General features: G+C 33.6%; 1 protein-coding gene across 2 annotated transcripts in view; it reads left to right on the top strand.

The window, feature by feature from the left end:
* The window catches only part of Cdep (Chondrocyte-derived ezrin-like domain containing protein), a 306470-nt gene that overhangs the window by 282133 nt on the left and 4309 nt on the right, over window positions 1-20028 (top strand). Inside the window, exons 11-12 of one of the 2 annotated variants that reach the window (XM_017610410.1) lie at window positions 8449-8920; window positions 8990-9502. In XM_017610410.1, coding sequence (XP_017465899.1) covers window positions 8449-8920; window positions 8990-9502 — 985 coding nt within the window. Of the gene's footprint in view, window positions 1-8448; window positions 8921-8989; window positions 9503-20028 lie in introns of those variants that run through there. The other variant, XM_017610411.1, reaches the window with a different exon arrangement.

Here is a 20028-nt window from a genome sequence, read left to right as displayed (position 1 = left end):
TTTTTTTACTTTTAAGTGTTTTTCTCAAATTTTAATATACGAAGTATACAAATATGCATGTCAGAGAAAAGGGGGTTAACTTTACAACGGTAACAATTGTTTAAAAATCGGTTGGTAATTTTTTTATTTAAAATATTTTTTTTTTTTATAAAAAAAGGTTTTTTTCATTTAAATGTCTTGTTTTTTAATTTTTATATACCAAGTATACAAATATGCATATCAGAAAAAAGGGGATTTAATCGTCTTTACAACGATCCCAATTTTTTAAAAATCGGTTAGTAATTTCTTTGTTTAAAATATTTTTTTTATAAAAAAGGGTATTTTTTCCTTTAAATGTGTTTTTTTCTCAAATTTTTATATACGAATTATACAAATATGCATATCAGAAAAAAGGGGATTTAATCGTCTTTACAACGATCCCAATTTTTTAAAAATCGGTTANGGGGATTTAATCGCGTTTACAACGATACCAACCTTTTAAAAATAGGTTAGTAATTTTTTTGTTTAAAATATTTTTTTTATAAAAAAGGGTATTTTTTCCTTTAAATGTGTTTTTTTCTCAAATTTTTATATACGAATTATACAAATATGCATATCAGAAAAAAGGGGATTTAATCGTCTTTACAACGATCCCAATTTTTTAAAAATCGGTTAGTAATTTCTTTGTTTAAAATATTTTTTTTTTTTATAAAACGGATTTTTTCATTTAAATGTGTTTTTTTTTATATACGAAGTATACAAATATGCATATCGAAAGAAAGTTCAAAATTGTTTGAAATATAAGGAATTTAATTTTTCGAAGACCGTAAGGTTATTCGGTCTGTCAACACTAAATTAATCGCTTTCAATCAGATGGCCGGGTATGGTATTGGATCAAAGACCCAAATTAAGCCCAGTCGCATCATGTAAGGCAAACTTTGAATCACAGAGGTCGGTCAATAATTGTTTGGGGTTGAATTTCAAAAATTTTGTTGGTCCGTTAGTACGCATTATGCGTAAGGAATAGTATCTGTTCATATTTCAACAAAATTTGCAAGATGTAGTGGAAAAAATGAGAGTTACTGCTGAAAAATCACCCAAAACACACTGCACATGTTCGCAAAGCCTGGATACAACAGCAAAAATTTGCTTATTTGTAATGACCTCCACAATCCGCGGACATAAATCTCATCGAGAATTTGCGAAATCAGCTAAAAGCACAGCTTACCAAGTATCTAAGTCCGTAAAATCGAGTACATGAGCTGTGAAAGCAAACTAAGGATATACAGTATTGGCCAATACAATAGCACCTTCATTTCAAAGTCATATTGTTTGCCACTTAAGAATTTTCAATTAAAATACAGTTCATTCTCTGACAAAACTCACATAAACTCAAGTTTAAAACTTTTTAAAAGTCCGCAAAAAAGTGCAACAAATTTTCACCCAAATTTCAAACTTTTTTCTCAGAAGCGGTAGAATTTGAACACACAGTTTTATAGCCCATTCAATTTTAGTATAATAATGTGCAAGTTTCATGTGGCTAAAAATTACCATTGATTTTTTAGAATTTTTTTCGCCGAGGATGTTGCGGGTTTCTGCCATATAAAAATAAATTGTGTTTAGTCGTTATATGGAAGCAAATGAGACGAAAAAAATTCTAAAAAATCAACGGTAATCTTTAGCGACTTGAATTTTGCACATTATTGGACTAAAATTGAATGCGCTTATAAAACTGTGTACTCAAAAAAATTCTAGAGCTTCTGAGAAAAAAGTTTGAAATTTAAGGGAAAGTTTGTTGCGCTTTTTTGCGGTCTTTTAAAAAGTTTAAAACATGGGTTTATATGGGTTTTGATAGAGAATGAACCGTATTTTAATTGAAAATTCTTAAAAACAAATAACTAAACATAAGTGGCAAACAATATCGCTTTGAAAGGGGGGTGCTGTAGATATGTCCAATACTGTATGTATGGGAGTATATACCTCCAGAATTTTTACAGAGATACAAATAAGGTATACCAAATCGCTTTCAGGAACTAAAACAAGCAAAAGGGTACTGAACATAAATGTGTTAATAGTTCTTTTTTCGTTAAAATTGTTAAAAAGTTCTTAAAAATATATGAGTGAAAAACTGTAACATTTGCATTTACATTTCTGTCTGCTAGTTTTATTATTGTTGTTGGATAGACTTCAAATCGTTATGAGAGGGGAAGTACAGGTGTACCTATAAGAATATAAAACAAAAGTATGAAAGTCGTTAGAACTTGTAAAGATAGCGATGGCTGAAGTAAAAAAAGTGTTACACCATGTTACAGTTTTGCCCGTCACTGTACACAACAACTTCACTTATGGCGTTTTCGTTGCTACGGAAAAATTTTACCTTCTCATTGCCCTCTGAGAACTAACACTAAGAAACGGGCAAAAAAAAAAAGAAAAGGCAACATTTTTTGTAGAAACGAAAACGCCTTTAGAAACTTGGAGAACTATAGATTTTGATTTCTAACTTAAGTTTCTAAGCGTAAAGAGAGCCAAGAGAGAATTATGCTGCCATATCATTTTTGGTTCACTTATTTTTAATACAATTTTTCCAAATATACCACACAAATATATTTTTTTGTATGTTACGTGTTAATATATTTATTTCAATTGTATTTTTTATCCTATTTTACCCCAAACAAATTAAATGTTTACAATTTTACGAGTACAAATCCAAATGCTGAGGTTTAAAAAAAAGAGGAAAGGCAATAGATGGCACACAGAGTAATCGTTTGTAAGTTTAGTCGTTTTTAAGGTAAGTCAAATCAAGTCCAAAATGTATTCAACAAAGTGTGTTGAATTTGACATTGCTCTTATAAGAACCATCCTATAAAGCCAAATAGAAAAAAAATTTATGAATTTTGGTGCGATTGTTTTAGGGATGTGCGATTAATCGGTTAATCAAGCTTTTAATAATTCATAATCCTGATTAACCAAATAATTTGATTAATCAGATTTTGGTTAATCAGATCCTGAGTAATTACTAGTTACCAAGGATGCATCGTAACGTTAATTTTAGCGTTTACAAAAAAAAACATTCGTTTCTGTTGAAACGATTTAGTTTTTTAACGTTTAGGTAATTATCAAAATAATTATATTTTGGTTTTTAACGAAAAGAAATTCAATCGTTAATGCTGAAGCTGTAGCATGCATTTAGGTGCTAGGTGTTAATGTGAGCTGGCAATGGCATCCAACAACAACTTTTCGTTGATTTATTTTGTTTCGATGTTAACGATTGATGATTTATTTTGTTTCAACGTTAACGATTGAGTTTTGTTTCGTTAATTCAGCTTCGAAACGAAAAGAAATTATTTTGATAACTTATTTTTGCGCATCAACAAAACGAGATCGATTAATATAGTTTGTTGAGCATCTCTGCTGTTTACTCAAAATCTGAATAACTTTGTTCATTTCCTTCGAGTTTGCTTTCAAACCAAAAGAAATTTTTTTTGTATGTATGTTTGTATGTTTAAATACAGTCAGTCAATAAAGTTTAGGTACAGCGAATTTTTTTTTAATACGGGCAACTATTCTTTAAATATTTTATTTTTCGCAAATTTTTTATAAAAATATGGTTAATTCTACAACAAAAACCCCCAAAAAAAAAGTTCCAAACCTTGTGCAAAATTAAAGAAAATTCTGCAAAATTTCATTCAAATATTTCACTTTTTATTTACGCTCTCTAGAAAAAATTTGAGTATGCAGTTTTTAGCCCATTCAATTTTAGTATAATAAAGTGCAAGTATGCGGAAGCTAGGACTTACCACTGATTTTTGGGAAATTTTTTTGTTGAAGGTGTCGCACATTTTTTCCATATAAAAAAATTATCAAACATTATTTTATATGGAGAAAATGAGCGACACCTTCAACAAAAAAAAATTCCTAAAAATCAATGGTAAGTCCTAGCCACCAAAAACTTGCACTTTGTTATACTAAACTTGAATGGGCTAAAAAACTGCATACCCAACTTCTTTCTAGAGAGCGTAAATAAAAAGTGCAATATTTGAATGAAATTTTGCGGAATTTTCTTTAATTTTGCACAAAGTTCGGAACCCTGATTATTGGGTTTTTTGTTGTAGAATTGACCATATTTTTATAAAAAATTATCGAAAAATAAAATATTTAAAAAATAGTTGCCCGCATTGTAAAAAATTCGCTGTACCTAAACTTTATTGACTGACTGTATATTCGTATGCACATTCAATATTTTTCTTATTAATAAAAATAAAATGCCAAACAAGTACGTACAATGTAGTACATACCATGATAAAAACATAGCAAGGTAGAACCGTTCTCTCAATTTGTCGGCCATGATTTTTTTTTTGAAGTTTGCGAACATTTTAAAATCATATAAAAGTGAAAATAAAAAATTGAAATTGTTCGAAATTGTTGTTGCTTGAGATTGAAAATGAAATTGTGTGTGTGAGTTTGTGACTAAATTTAAAAATTAAATTGTTTGGAAACGTCAAGAATTTTANCCGCGGTCAACATTTAAATGAAATTATCTTCAAAAAGTAAATGTCATGGACCAATCTAACGTTTCAAATAAAGAACCGATGAGATTTTGCAAATTTTATGCGTTTTTTTTAAAAAAAAAGTTATCAAGCTCTTAAAAAATCACCCGTTACCTTACTATATTTTTATCATGGTACATGCGACGTAAATATGTGCATATGTACATATGTAGCTCCTTAAAATGAGAAATATGTACACATTAGGGATGCCAATCGCGGGATCCCGGAATCCCGAGATCCCGGTGTTTTTGACGTCCCGGAAATCCCGAAAATTTTGAAATATCGAATTGATAGTAAGAATTTGTTTATGAATTTTGAAGTATGATTTTTGTAAAATGCCGTTTTGACTGCAGTTAACAAAAAGCTTGAAACTGTACTTTTAAAATGCAGTCTGAGCCTCTTTTGAAGAAGATTTCAGTGAATTTACTCATAGCGTCGCTAATGTAAACGAAACAGAGAGTTTTAAGGAAAAGTTAGATAATTTTTTAGATCAATATACTCAAAACTTCCTCAAATCGAAAAACTTATAATTTGACCGACGTGCTGGTAAAAGAAGTTCAAATATTTTGTAATGGAGGAGATAGGGGTCATTATCTTCAAATGGATTATGTCTACCTTTTGACAGTTCAGCCTAAAAGTGTTGATGCCGAAATATGCTTTTCATCAGTAGGTTTTGTATGTAAAAACTGCAGGTCAAGCATATAAGACTCCGCTTTGAATGCTTTGCTGCTCGTACAAAAACATTTTAAGTGCAATAATAACAGCACCGGCAAAAAAAAAGGGGTGTGTGTTTTAACCAGACTCAACTACCAACATGTATTTTGACCCGCTGAATCCGACTCTGAGATCCGTTTGACTTGTACACCCTCAAAATTTCTAGTAAATTGCGAAAAAATGGCAAAAAATTCTCCATTCGCCATTTCTTTATAGAGTAGAATAAACATGTTTAGAGAAATTGTTTTAGTATATTTTTGTTTTATGTTTTTTTTTATTAATCGCCACTTTCAAAAGTACCTGGTATTTACATTATTATTTGTGATGTATAAGTTTCTCAACCACATGGTTTTTTAAATACAATTCAAAAAATGTTTTACTTTATAATTTGTCTGATTTAATAAATATCGCCCCAATTTAAAAATTGTACAGGAGAGGAAAAACCTTCGTATAGCCATTTTCTTCAAGTCTTTCGCAAAACTTTGAATACAACATTTTGCATGTTTAAAGCAAAGCAAAACTCGATACGAATCGGAGGGATTCGATATTTATTAGAAGATTTCGAACTTTTTTGGCCTTATCGAATTTTCGGAGCTTTTTTTGGCCTTAGCAAATTTTCCTTTCATTGAATATAAACGAGAAAACATAAAACAAGGACCTTTACCCTTTTCGAAACGATGCAATTTTAATTTATCTAGCCTCCTATATCAAAAAATGATATGATTTTTCATTAAAGGTGAAGTTGGCAACTTTTCACTCTAAGCTAGCGATATATGAGTTTTACAATCAGTTTATCGTAAAGTTTAAATAGTTTTATTTAATGGGATGTTAAATGCTTTCAGATATTGAATTTTTACTCATATTCATAAAATTTATGACTCAATTTGAATCCCGGGATATATCCCGGGATTACCTAAAAAATATCCCGAAATCCCGGGATACCAATTTTCCTGATATTTTGGCATCGCTAGTACACATATATAGCTACGTAAATATGTACATACATATGTATAAATTCTTTTCTATTTTTGAATACATACATATATATGTATGTACGTATGTAGAACAATCAGGTTACGATTAATCAGCTTGTTCGCTTAATTGATTAATCTCACATCCCTAGTTTGTTTATATTTTTTGATACTATACCTTAAAAGAGAGCCGCACTAAATTGTCAATAACACCTTGTTTAACACACCTTGGTCAAGTCCTAAGTCTTGCATAACCGCGCTTTTACTCTGCATGTCACCTATTACCTCTTCTATTTGTATTGATTCTCAGCGCTTGTATGTGTACACTAAGAATGTTAATCCCAGGATCCCGGTCTTTTTTAAGTCCCAAAAATCCGGATTTTCCGGATTTGTAGGTCAATATACATATAATACCTTGCGGCAGGCAACTTCGCACACAAAAAAATCAATATATTCGCCAAACCAAGGGCCAAATATAGTAAAATTGCGTTCTTACTTTTTCGCTCTGACGTCAGGATTTTTAAAAAGAACTTTGAAATTTGAAAGATATGAGTAATTCAAAAAATTATTTAAAAATTTCAGTGCAATATACTTAACAAACCAGTATGGGTATCAAATGATACAGACGATTCTGTAGAGTTAAAACACATTACATTTTTGGTCCATAAGGGACCATAAGTGTATTGAAGATACTCTTTTATAATTTTATCCTTGAAATTTTTCAATTCTTATCTTTGAAAAAATTATATGCTAAGGACCAACTTTATTAGCTTTAAAATATATAATAGTTTAAAGGGGCATTTTCAATTCCTATTCGTCCTTGTGAACCCAAACAAATTATTTCATTTGGTATCCATACTTTTGTTTTACATTGCACTGAATTTTTTTTTTAATAAATTTTGAAATTAACCATATCGAGCCCTAACCGCCAAACTAACGTAAGCGACATTTTTTTTTTAATTTTCTTTTTGATGCAGAAATATTCTTAGAGCATCTAAATGCATTTCTGATCCAAAAAGAAAATTCTGAAAAAAAATTTTGCTTACGTTATTTTGGCGGTTAGTGCTGTATAAAGTCTATTCAAAAAAATCATGACGTCAGAGAAATGCCCATTTATACATATGCAGTTAATTATGTGTAATATGAAGTAGACTTTTATAAAAAAATATAAATTTTGGATAAACAAAAGGAATATAGACAAAACTGGTCAAATTAAGGCGCTTCTTTTATTTCTGCCACTAGAATTATGAACTTCTTTTTTTTCATCGAGCTTTTTTCGACATACCTTAAATTACTTTATCAGATATGTATACACTTAAGTTTATTAAATGCATATAAATTTAATTACTGTCTGTCGTTTTGTTACTTATGAAATAATTTTCACTTTACATTAATAAAAAAGTACGTTCCAAACCCATTTACATTATGTGGTAGGAGAGCTTCCCAAACCATATTGATGCAATTTTTCATGTTAAGTCATTGAAAAACAATAAATACCTAAATCCTGGGACTGATCCCGGGATCCCGGGATTGAACCAACGAAATCCCGAAAATCCCGGGATCGCGAAAATCTAAATAAATTAACATCCCTAGTGTACACCCACCTAGAATTGTAAACGTTAAATTAATTTGGTTTAAAAATCGATACAAAATTATAATTAAAATAAATGTATTTACGCGTTCAAATTGTGAATATGTTTTTATTTTATTTGCGGTTTTTTGGGTAACTACATACACACGCTGCTTATTTTCCAGATATACAATTTTCAAGTCAAGTCAAGTATAAAGCAGGGATCACACGATTTGTACATTTGTAAAGATTTGTCCATTTTCACCGTTACAGAGTGGTGTTGTTTGGAAAGCTTTTACTGAGATGCACTCATTCTCGATAAAAATTTCTAAACAACACCAGTCTGTGACTGCCAAATGTACAAGTCGTGTGATCTCTGCTCAAGTCTTGCATAACCGGGTTTTTATGCGCAGCATTTCGAAAACATTCGCCACTTTGCGAGGAATGGCACTAAAATTTTTAAGACACATCTTCGTAGTGTGTCAAGAAATAATAAAAATGGCTGCTATTCCTAGTGTGTTCTAATTGAACTCCAACTTTTAGATCTCTTTCGTAATAAAATATGTGGTTCATTTTTAAGTCTTAAAGTCTTTGAAGTCGGTAACAAAATGCCCTGTGCATATGTATATGTATGTTCTAATAAGGTTGTCATCTTTCCTTTTGTAAGAAATGGCCTACAGAGAAATCATACTTCTTGTCCAAGGAGCTGCTCATGACAGAAAGAACTTACAAGAAGGACTTGGAAATATTAAATCGATCTTTTCGCCAGGAACTTTCTGGACAAGACGTCGAGAATTTGCAACCTCTTTTTGACTTCCTCGATTCCATGGCGCAGCATCACAACACCTTCTTGCGCGATATCGAGCATCGCATAGTGCTTTGGGAAGGGCGTGGCTCGCACGATACACATCGCATTGGCGATGTTATGATGAAGAATATTGCAGTGTTGCCCATCTACGACGAATATGTGCAGTCGCACATAGAAATCTTACATTGCATCAATGAAATGTTCGAAACAGAAGAGCGTTTCAAGCAAATTTACAAAGATTTTGAGCAGCAAAAGTTATGCTATCTTCCGATTGGCGAACTGCTGCTTAAGCCATTAAATCGCATATTACACTACCAACTCATCTTAGAACGTAAGTAGATCTTTTAAATATTTGATATAAATAAGACATCATACCGCCGACTATTTTCCTTTCAAATAGGGCTGTGCGATTTTTATACTGAAGAGCATATTGATTATGGTGACTGTCAGGCTGTTTATCACATCCTACTACGCACTGCAAAGCAAATACGTGAACAACTGCCGGAGTCGGAAAATTTTGTGCAACTTTGTGAATTGCAGCGCGACATCACGGGATTCGACAAGTTGGTGCAAAACCAGCGAAGACTAATACGACAAGGCTGTCTGCTTAAACATTCGAAACGAGGACTGCAACAGCGTATGTTCTTTTTATTTTCCGACATTTTACTTTACGGCACAAAATCGCCTATCGATCAGTCATTCCGTATTTTTGGTCATGTACCAGTGCGTTCATTGCTAACAGAAAATGCCGAGCACAATACATTTTCCATATTTGGTGGGCAATGTGCAATTACAGTGAGCGCTGGCACCACTGCCGAGAAGACCCTCTGGCTGGCAGAACTGTCGAAAGCAGCTGCAGATATCAAAAATAAACCGCCCTCACAGTTGACCTTAACATCGTTAAAAAATTGTAGTGAGTATCTGGAACTTTATCTAGTTTTAAGCATAATAAGATGTTATTTTCACTAACCTTAATTTCTTGGCTGCCAAGAAAAGGACGATGTAACTCCATGTAAGTTATTGTAACTTTGCGACTATAGGGCGTATCAGTTTTTTTTGGCTCGCCAGAGACTCAGGGATTTAAATTACAGTTTATTCTATTAAAAACACTTAATCTTTGTTCAGGCGCAGAGGTTTCTGTAAAATGTACATTGTACATTAGACCGTACCAGACCGACCCACACAGTGCCCTTTTCAATTATAACATGCCAAAAGTCCAAAATTAAATGAATTCAGATGGCCATGATTTTTGGTATTCTGGCTGACAAATATGCAGCTGCTAAAAGCCGATTTCTAATGTAAGCAGTAAAGTTGACTTTACTAACAGGGCAGATAAATTGTTCCTCACTTTCAAGTGTTTTCGTTTTCTTATCTTACCGGTAAAAATAAATTTGTTATTCCATAATTACAGCAACGCGAGTGTGAAACTCCACTACATTCTTCATTAAATTTTAAAGGTTGGCAATGCAACATAGGCATATATAGAGTAAGAGCAACTGTTAGCAAAACCCAAAATCTAAAATATCTAACTGACTCATGAACCAAAACCAAACCAAAATTTAAAGTTGGGTACAATTTTTTAAAGGTTGCATGGGGTGAGCTACAATTTGTCGATGCGAGAAATTAATGCGCTGATGAGAAAACGAAAATTCGTATATCGAGACGATAAAGTGGCCGTTTTAATGCCAAAATTATCTGCTTGGTTTATGCTATTTTTTCCCCTCTAAGCTTTAGCTTCATTAATTACCAAACATTTTCGATTGGGTTTGCATCTGGACTCTGAGACGGCCAATCTAGCGTTTCCACTTCATTTTCCAGTTTCCATGCCGTGCAGAGGCGACTTCGGTGTTTCGAATCGTTGTCTTCTTGTAAAATCCAATTAATATTTTGCGATCCATGCAGGATTTCAACAGACTTCAATAAACCTCTTTGGTATAGTTTGACCATCCTTTCAGCATTAAGGTTATGCGTAAAGGCAATCAGCTTAACGAATCCTCTTGATGAGAAGCATCCGTACACATGGACCTTTGCAGGGTGTTTTACAGTACGTTGTAGTAATCTCTCTCCTTGTTTCGACCAAGCTCTCTTGTAAGAATTATAAACTACAAAAGACGATTCATCCGTAAAGATGACGTTGCTCCAGTCGCGCTCTAAATTCTCCTTAGCCCATTTTAGACGGATATCCACGTGCTTTTCGCCCAATAGCGGTTTTGAGATGGTACTTCTGTAACGGATGTTTGATTCCAGAAACCTGCGTCGGATAGTAGCCGTTGATACTTCAATTCCCTTTTGCAATAATTTTTCTCTCGCTCGCTTCAGGTTAATCGTTGGAGTGGTATCAAACAGCTGGGCTATCGCCTTATCCGCCTTTTTCGGTGTGATTCTCTTTTACCTCTCCCTGGCTCATCATCGACATTTTCGCACTTTTCATATCGGTTAACCCACTTCTTCACAAATGATAACGATGTTTTTGTATATTATGCGACTTGTGTGGGTCTCATTTTCGGGCCCTTGGATGCTTTACCAAAAATACCACTTCAAAACGCTTTTTAAAAACCGCACTAATTTTTCTTTGTTAATATTTTCGCGATACTTCTTACTCAACTCACAAAACAATCAGAACGCGAAACGGTATTTTTTCTACTATAAATAATTTGACGTTAATCTCATGGTTATAGTATACATTGGAAAAAATATGGGCAATACTTTATTTTGAAAGGCACTGTTCTCTGCCGTTAATTAAGTTATTTAGGTAAAACCAAAAATAATTACAACACCAATACTTCTGTTTTATGCCAACAATAAATATTTATTTCAAATAACTACGTTTAGCTCTGAAACTTAAGAAATGTAAATTTTCGTAACCAAAAAAAAAATTTTACAGTAAATATAAAACGATTGACGGGTTAAAAAGTTAACTATTTAATTCAAATTTGTCATAAGTATAGCAAACTCATTTAAATTGCCTTGTGTTTGTGGACAAAAAGTCGATCGCAATCGCGCAAAAGTGCAGTGTGCCAAGTGCAAAGAATTTTTTTATTTGGATTGCGCCGGCATTTCACAGAATGACTTGGAGTTGTTGCTCAACTCAGACAACAAATACTTTTATAAAGAGTGTACGGCCATTCGCCGGAGATCTATTCGCACTCCTCCGCCTTCTGTGTAGCTGGTGGACAGTGAAATTACCAAGATAAATGAATGTGTCAATAACTATTCCCAACAACAACCGCCAACTAAACCGCTTGGTGAGAATGAGAGAAAAATCGCGTTTTTCTCGAAAAAAACACCAAATTTTTATCCGAGTATTTAATGGACTTTATATGCATACAAATTTTTTTGTAGGGATGCTGATTTAAATTAACAAAAATCAATGTTTCTTGCTCGACGGTCGAATTTTTTCTGTTTTCTATAAATTCAAATATTTTCGTCCAATCGACGATAACATTCTTGTTCTTATTTTCTAGTTTGCAGCTGTGTCCGGCGTTGCCGCTTCTCTTAAATTCAAGTAAAATCTGTAAATTTTTCCTTGACTATATGTTAAATGTTTCTAAAATTCCTGTCAAACGAAAGCAAAAGCAAAAAATTAAGTTTTATGAAAAATGTGGTAGTTTAAATTTCCACTGCAGTCTCTTATGATCTCGTGAACTAAAGGAATATAAAGAACTTTTCTTGCCGACTGCTTGACGCCTCAAACATAACGAAATTTGATTTCCCTTTTTAATGTGCCTTGAACGCATAGTGGGAAAAATCTTTTTGTGTCAAAAATTTTTTGGCAAACATATGATCGCTTATGATGGTCATTGTGCCATGAATTTTGTTTCCATTTTTGTAAAGTTGCTAAAATATTTACGATTGCTATTAATTTTGCTTCGATTTTTTTTAAAGATTTACAGATTTGGTGTCTTCAAACTAAAAAAAAAGCACCAAAAAACGCGCCAAGTACCAAACTCAAAAATGTTCGCGTTTTGAATAAAGAAAAGCACGAAATTTAGTGCGAAAACCACCAAGTTAGCAACAGTGCTCTTAAGTCAGAGCAAGCTCGTTCTCTTACTGTGATTCATGTTCAATCTGACAAGTGCCGTTTGATAGAAACCACCGAGAAAATGCACTCTGATTTGATATCTTTGTTTAAACAAGACGTTGAAAATATTGTCAATACACTTGCTCACAGCCCATGATTCAATGATAAAAAGGTTTTGTAATAAAACAGTCTTCTCGCTCCCACAAATAAAATCGGCTCCTTTACTTGTGCAGAATGTTGCTCACTCTACAGTTTCTAGTTATAACTATTAGTAGTAAAACCAAAAATTCTTCATACTAAGTATTCGTTGGCATCACCATCGTTTGCGTAATTTTCTGGAACAAGTCTATTTTGTAAAACCGTATTTTTTCTGATTTGTTTCACATTTGGTATGTTTAGTTGAAACATAGCAGGACATAGATTTGCAAAAAATTAAATCACTGGTGACGCTGATGTCAAAATAAGAAGTACATACGTTCAACATAAAATGCATGTTTTCTTCCCGTTAAAAATTCTATCAAGAACAATATTAACAAAACTTTTTCAATGGAAGTTTTAGTAACGTAACGCCAGGTAACATCACGACAGATAATTCAGCTGATCAAACATAAAGCAGAAAAGATTTTTTACATTTCATAACTTGGAAATCTAACCTTAAACATTTCAAATATTACTACAAAAACTTTTATAAATACATATAGTCCCCAATTCGCAGTTTTGGAATTTTGCCCCTCAAGGCAAAATCCACTTCTGTTTTTTGGAACGTCACGCCAGCGCATATGTTTACTAATATCTTTAAATCGCTGCTACCAAGAAGTTGTAATTTTTTTAATGAATAAGTGGCCATTTAATTGCTATTCAAATCTAGATAAACGTCTTGAAAATTTTGACTTGTTAAATTCTTTTTAACATTTTGTCTTACGAGCGTCACGTAACGGCAGTTTGGAATTACCCATATACATAGTCCATTTTATTCATGGTACTTTCAACAAAAATTAAATTTCCAACGCTCTTTGTGCGCATCGCTCCTCATACGATGGCACTGGCAGCGGCATGTATTACTGAGAAAAATTAAACAGGGGGTACCGCAGGGTGGTGTCCTATCCCCGCTATTGTTTAATTATTACACTTCAAAGCTCCCTAAACCACCAGAGGGAGTCACTATTGTCTCTTATGCTGACGATTGCTCGAGAGTGGCGTCTGGCAATGGAATTGATGGCTTGTGCTCGAAAGTAAACGGTTATCTCGCCGAGCTAACTCGCTTCTTCACTGCAAGGAGCCTTAGCCTCTACCCTAGGAAATCCTCGGCAACCTTATTCACCACCTGGACGAAGGAGGTCAGACTAAAAGTGGGTATTCACCTCGATGGTGAACCAATACCGACGGTGAATAACTTAAAATCCTCGGAGTCACCGTCGACAGTCTGCTCTCCTTCTCGTCGCATACAACCGCAATTGTCAACAGAGTACAGAACCGCAACAATCTCCTCAAGTCGTTGGCCGGCAGCACTTGGGGGAAAAGACAAAGAAACGTTGCTGGCAACATACAAGGCAATTGTCCGGCCGGCTCTAAATTATGTATGAAGCAACAGACCTGCCAGAACACGGCACTTCGGACAGTGACCGGATGCCTTCTGACGTCGCCCCAACACCACCTACACGATGAGGCAAAGATGCACCCCATCAAGGAGCAAAACACAATGCTCTTCAGTTCTAGTAGGAAGCCACAAAAGTCGAAACCCAAATAGACAGCTGCTTGCAGAAGAGGCCTCGCCAAGGCACTTCAGGAGGCATCTCTACGAACTGACGAAGTCCAGAGGTTCATCAAACAACCGCTGCAGCCAACTGCATACAGACAGGTACTGAACGGCACACAGTGGGGCAAAAAAGGTTGCTGTGGACAAATTAAATTTGAGAGCCCAAATATGAACCGATTTCAAGTTTCTTTTTTTTAATAAAAGATAATTAAATTTCGCGTCCATCCATCCCTGGCGATTTTTTTTTTAAGTTCTGGTTTTTTATTTATTTATGTTCAAAAATGAAAGAAAAAAATTTACGTTTGAATGCTTCCACTTTTTTGGAAAATACTTGAAATTAATTTCAAATGTCTGCAGTTATTTAAAAAATTATTCATAATCATTTTACGATAGGATAGATTTTATTAAAAAATGTATTTATTTGTTATTTATACTAACATATATTTTGAAAGCCGTTTTTATACCTTTCATGAGCATGAAATGGTATTATAACTTTGGTCCGATGTTTGTAAGTACCAGAATAAGAAGAGATAGACCCATTAAAATGTATACTTAAATGATCAGAACGGCGAGCTGAGTCGATTTAGCCATGTCCGTCTGTCTGTCTGTCTGTCTGTCCGTCTGTTTGTATGCAATCTAGTCTCTAAGTTTTCGAGATATCCGGATCAAATTTGGTAGGTGGGTGTATTTTTATAATGTATTAATCATTTGTCGGAACCGGAAGAATCGGACCACTATAACATATAGCTCCCATACAACTGATTGTTCAGATATGAGATTTTTCGTTATAACTTCTCCATTTATGCAGCTAGGAACATGAAATTTTTTATTACTTCTACCCATTATCAACAGAAAACTTAGAGTAAAAATTACAAAGATTGGGTCACTATTACCTATAGCTCTCATACAACTGATTGTTCAGATATAAGATTTTTCGTTATAACTCCTCCATTTATGTAGCTAGACACATGAAATTTCGCACTGTTGACACTTATTATCAAAAGAATACTTTCAGTGAAAATGGCGAAGATCGGGTCGCTACAACCTATATCCACCATACAACTGATTGTTCAGATATGAGATTTTTTGCCATAACTTCTTCATTTATACAGCTAGAAACATCAAAATTCGCACCCTTTTCACTCACTACTAACAGAATACTTACAGTGAAAATAACAAAGATCGGATCACTATAACATATATCTCCCATACAACTGATTGTTCAGTTATGAGAATTTTCGTTATAACTCCTCCATTTATGTACCTAGGAACATGAAATTTTGCAATACTTCCACCCATTAACACCAGAATATACAGTGAAAATAACAAAGATCGGGTCACTTTTACATATAGCTCCCATACAACTGATTGTTCAGATATGCGATTTTTTGTTATAACTACTCCATCTATGTAGCTCGAAACATGAAATTTCGCCCTATTTTCACTCATTATCAACAGAAAGTTTTCAATAAAATTAACAAAGATCGGGTCACTATAACCTGTTTATTGCCCCCATACAACTGATTGTTCCGATATGGAGTTTTACTGTAAAACTCCTTTATTTGGACAGCTAAAACCGATAAATTTCGTAAGCTATTTTTTAAATAATAATACAAAGTCTACTGAGAAAATCGTCAAAATCTATGCTGTATAATCATAATCTCTTGTACCACTGATTGTTCAGATACCAGTTCTTGCGATATATGTATCTCCTTTATGTAGGAAGCTAAACCCATTAAATTGTGTTACCGGTTTACGTACCGATCACACAGTAGTGAAAATCACTTAGATTGGTGCTATATAAGGTATATCTTCCATACCTCTGATTGTTTAGATATGATTTTTTATATATGTATCTCCTCTATCTATGTCTGCTGTGAATATATAAATTTATTCAAATGCAGTAATCTGTTAAAGTAAAATTTTCAGATGCTCATGAAAGGTATGAAGTCTTCGGTATAGCCGAAGACAGCGCTGCTCTTACTTGTTTTTTATTTTTTTCGGTTCGAAAAACTCGAGAAACGCTGTACCGATATTTTTGAAATTTCGGGCATCGACTTCAGACTATCCAAGGATGATAACAGATCAAAAGCAATTTCGATATATCAAGAAGGCGTGGCACCGCCTATACAAGCTGAAGTTTTAACACAACATATGTCTGGAAGTATTCATCGTCGAGTGCTGCAATTTAGTACAGAGATATATAACAGGGGTGGGCAAGGTCGAGGCTGAAAAGAGCCACAAAAAAAAACAACAAAAACAAACATTTTATCTTTAAATAAAATTATTATTAGAAATCAAAAACATTAATTTTATTATTATTGTAATGTACGTAAGATAGATATTAAAGAAAATTCAAAAGATCCCTGCCCAAATTTTCAAAACCTTGTTTTACGTCAGTTAAAGCCGTTCTGTTAAATGTTGGTAGGTCAATTGTGAACGGTATTTTGACTTTACGAATTTCATTGTAGAGTACAAAGACTCACACTTATACGTTGTACCAAAAATTTTAAATATACGGCACCCAGCTATTTTCAACGGCGGATATTTTAAATCTGGTACATGTTGCCAGAATTCAAGCAAAGGCAAAGCTTTATGTTGCATTTCCAGTGTCTTATCTTCTTTTAATTCCAAAAACTCCAACTCTTCTCGCATAAAGAAAATCACACGTTTAGTCGCAAGGGGCCCCTGTGACCCCAATAAAAGTGTTGAAAAAAGAGTTTTCAAAATAAAAAAAACGAAGTGTGTATTAGGCTGGGTCGATTTTGTACGTTCATATATCGTTATTCAATAAGACTACAAGTTTTTAAGATATTAAGATAAAACNACGAAGTGTGTATTAGGCTGGGTCGATTTTGTACGTTCGTATATCGTTATTCAATAAGACTACAAGTTTTTAAGATATTAAGATAAAACTTACTGCAATGATAATTTTCCCTTATGAATTTCCACTTCTTCATTACTTCAGACAGCAAGTGAATGTAAAAAGTGAGACGAGATTTATTTCAAGCGTTTTTATGTTTTCGTATGTTTACATAATATTAAGAGTACCATGGACTTGGTCACGCCGATTTGGTCGATTTTCAAAATCGTGGTGAATGAAGTCAAACATATATTGTCCAATATTAGGAATTGTTTGATAAGTTAATAGTATTTCAAGCACATAAGTACATACATTAACAAAATACATGTAGGGTGAGAAACGCAATGCTTTCATTAATCACCGAAGAAGCACGTTTTTCGCGGTTCTAATTTTGCCGTTACATGAAAATAGGGGGCGTTTAGTGTTTAGATATAAATTATTTAATTAATTCCATTATGTTAAAAAGTGACTGTAGGTAAATGCAATATTCATTAACAAATCCCGGGAAATCTTTTTGAGGACTCTCCAATTGGACGATATTGCTTTGCATTCAGGTTGAACGAAAAAAGTCACTCCCTGGAACCCTTTTCTGTAATCCGGTTCGTTTATTTAAAAGTTAATCATATAATTGAAGAGAAATTTTTGTAGAAAAAAACCAAAGATCCACCTAAGTTTTTCGATATAACTTTGGTAAATATTACCCGATCGGTACGTAATAACTACCAAATTGAAAGCGAGACTTACTGTTACTGATTTATGATAATAATATGATGAAAATCGTTCAGATTATAAAAAATTACTTAAAATTAAAATAAATGTTGAACAACAATTTTTGTCAACTTCCTATATTTGTAATTTTTGTATTGTATGAATTAACATAAGTAAACTAATTAGTGTTTCTAGAAGTTGTGCATGTTCAATGTTTCCATACTCATGCATATACATAAATTTTCCACGGTTATGGAAAATAATGGCTATTCTATTAGAGCTACCGAAATTGTTCCTAAATTTGCAAAAATTCGCAAACTATAGCTAATATTAAGAAAATATTAGAATATTTGGAACCAGCGACCTAAATGTATGCCAGCAATATTAATGCTGTTCTTTACATTTTATGACTATAGGCCAGTGCAATTATCAAGAGAAAAATAAAAATTTTATTGAAATTAGACAAATTTGAGATTAACGATAAGCTATAGGGCTGCGAGAATTTATATTTGGCTTTATCTGTTGCGTTAACGGATTCATTATCTAATAATGTGCAAGAAAACTTTTTGCTGAACCCAGAATTTTTAGCCAGAATTGGTCTTATTCGACTAGTGTGCTGTGTGTCACTCGACGGTCGATGCGCGGGCCTTACAATTAAAACAAAAGACTAGTATTTTGCAGGCTTGTTGTTGACTTCATGATACAATATATTTTCACTATTACCAAGCGATTTGAGAAAAACTAGATTTTCGACCCGCCCTAGTGTGTATTATCAAAAAATTTTGAAGTACTCTATTATCGTTAACTTAAAAAAAAACATATTTTCGACTTCAAACTTAAAAAAAAAAAATTAAAAATTTAGCTCCAAAAATTTTACGTTAGTGGTCGCATGGGGTCAGCACTCAAGCGAGTAGCTACGCATATGCACATATGTACGCGACGACGTTCCAGCCGTGACTAAATAAATAAAACGAAATGTGTATTGTCATAAATATTAAAGCTCTTTATTATAGTTAACTTTAAGAAAGAAAATCATGACTTTGACACATGCATACATGCTTCTAAATCATGTAGTTCTGCGACATAGGAGTCCAATTTATCCTCTTTGACATGAGCAATATTTTTGCCAGCTATGGAAAATGGTGAAATATTATTTTTTGAGATCATGTATAAAAAGACGTAGTTTAGCTTCATAAAATAAAATAACTTGTAGCAAATCAAAAACATTTTTATTCTCCTTGTAGAGATAAATTCAAATTTTACAAATGTTCCCTCATATCGGTAAAGATAATGTAATGTATGTGTATATAAAAAGAATAAAGTAAAAAAACAACACAATGGAAAATAATGTTCAGCAAAGAAATATGTATTTTAAAAAGTAAAAAGAGCCAAAATGNTAGATAATGTAATGTATGTGTATATAAAAAGAATAAAGTAAAAAAACAACACAATGGAAAATAATGTCCAGCAAAGAAATATGTATTTTAAAAAGTAAAAAGAGCCAAAATGTTCTAAGCAATGAGAAAGTAAAAAGAGCCACACTTTGCTAAGCAAAGAGCCGCATTTGGCTCAAAGAGCCGCGTTTGCCCACCGTCGATATATAATATCAACGCCAAACTCAAGGAAAAAAATGGGGGTTTCCAATAACTCACATTTTTTCCACGAGTTTAGCGTTGATATTGTGCGCCAGCAATGGGTTGTGCGCTGGGCTTGGGACCCGCCACGTAAAAACCACTTCCAGTGAAGAAGCAAGGCAAAGCCTCGGATGAGACCCCCCTTATGATGACGACCACGGCAAACGTTTAAAGGACTACGATTTGAGGGCATGCACCTGGAATGTCCGGACCCTTAATGGGGAAGGTGCCTCTGCCCGGCTGGTTGATGTCCTCGTAAGGACAAAAGCTGACATCACCGCCATCCAAGAAATGCGTTGGACGGGGCAAGGCAAACAATGTCTGGGGCCTTGCGACGTCTACTACAGCTGCCATGTAAAGGAGCGCAAATTCGGTGTTGGATTCGGTGATTGATTGAGGCTGATCGACCCGGGGCCCGAAACATGGTAGTATGCAGTACTAGGTTCAAGCATAAAAA

Source organism: Rhagoletis zephyria, unplaced genomic scaffold (assembly GCF_001687245.7).
Source record: "Rhagoletis zephyria isolate East Lansing unplaced genomic scaffold, Rhagoletis_zephyria_1.1 Rzeph_scaffold_00312, whole genome shotgun sequence".
In the NCBI taxonomy this organism is placed as follows: Eukaryota; Metazoa; Arthropoda; class Insecta; order Diptera; family Tephritidae; genus Rhagoletis; species Rhagoletis zephyria.
This window is presented reverse-complemented; position numbering and strand designations above follow the sequence as displayed.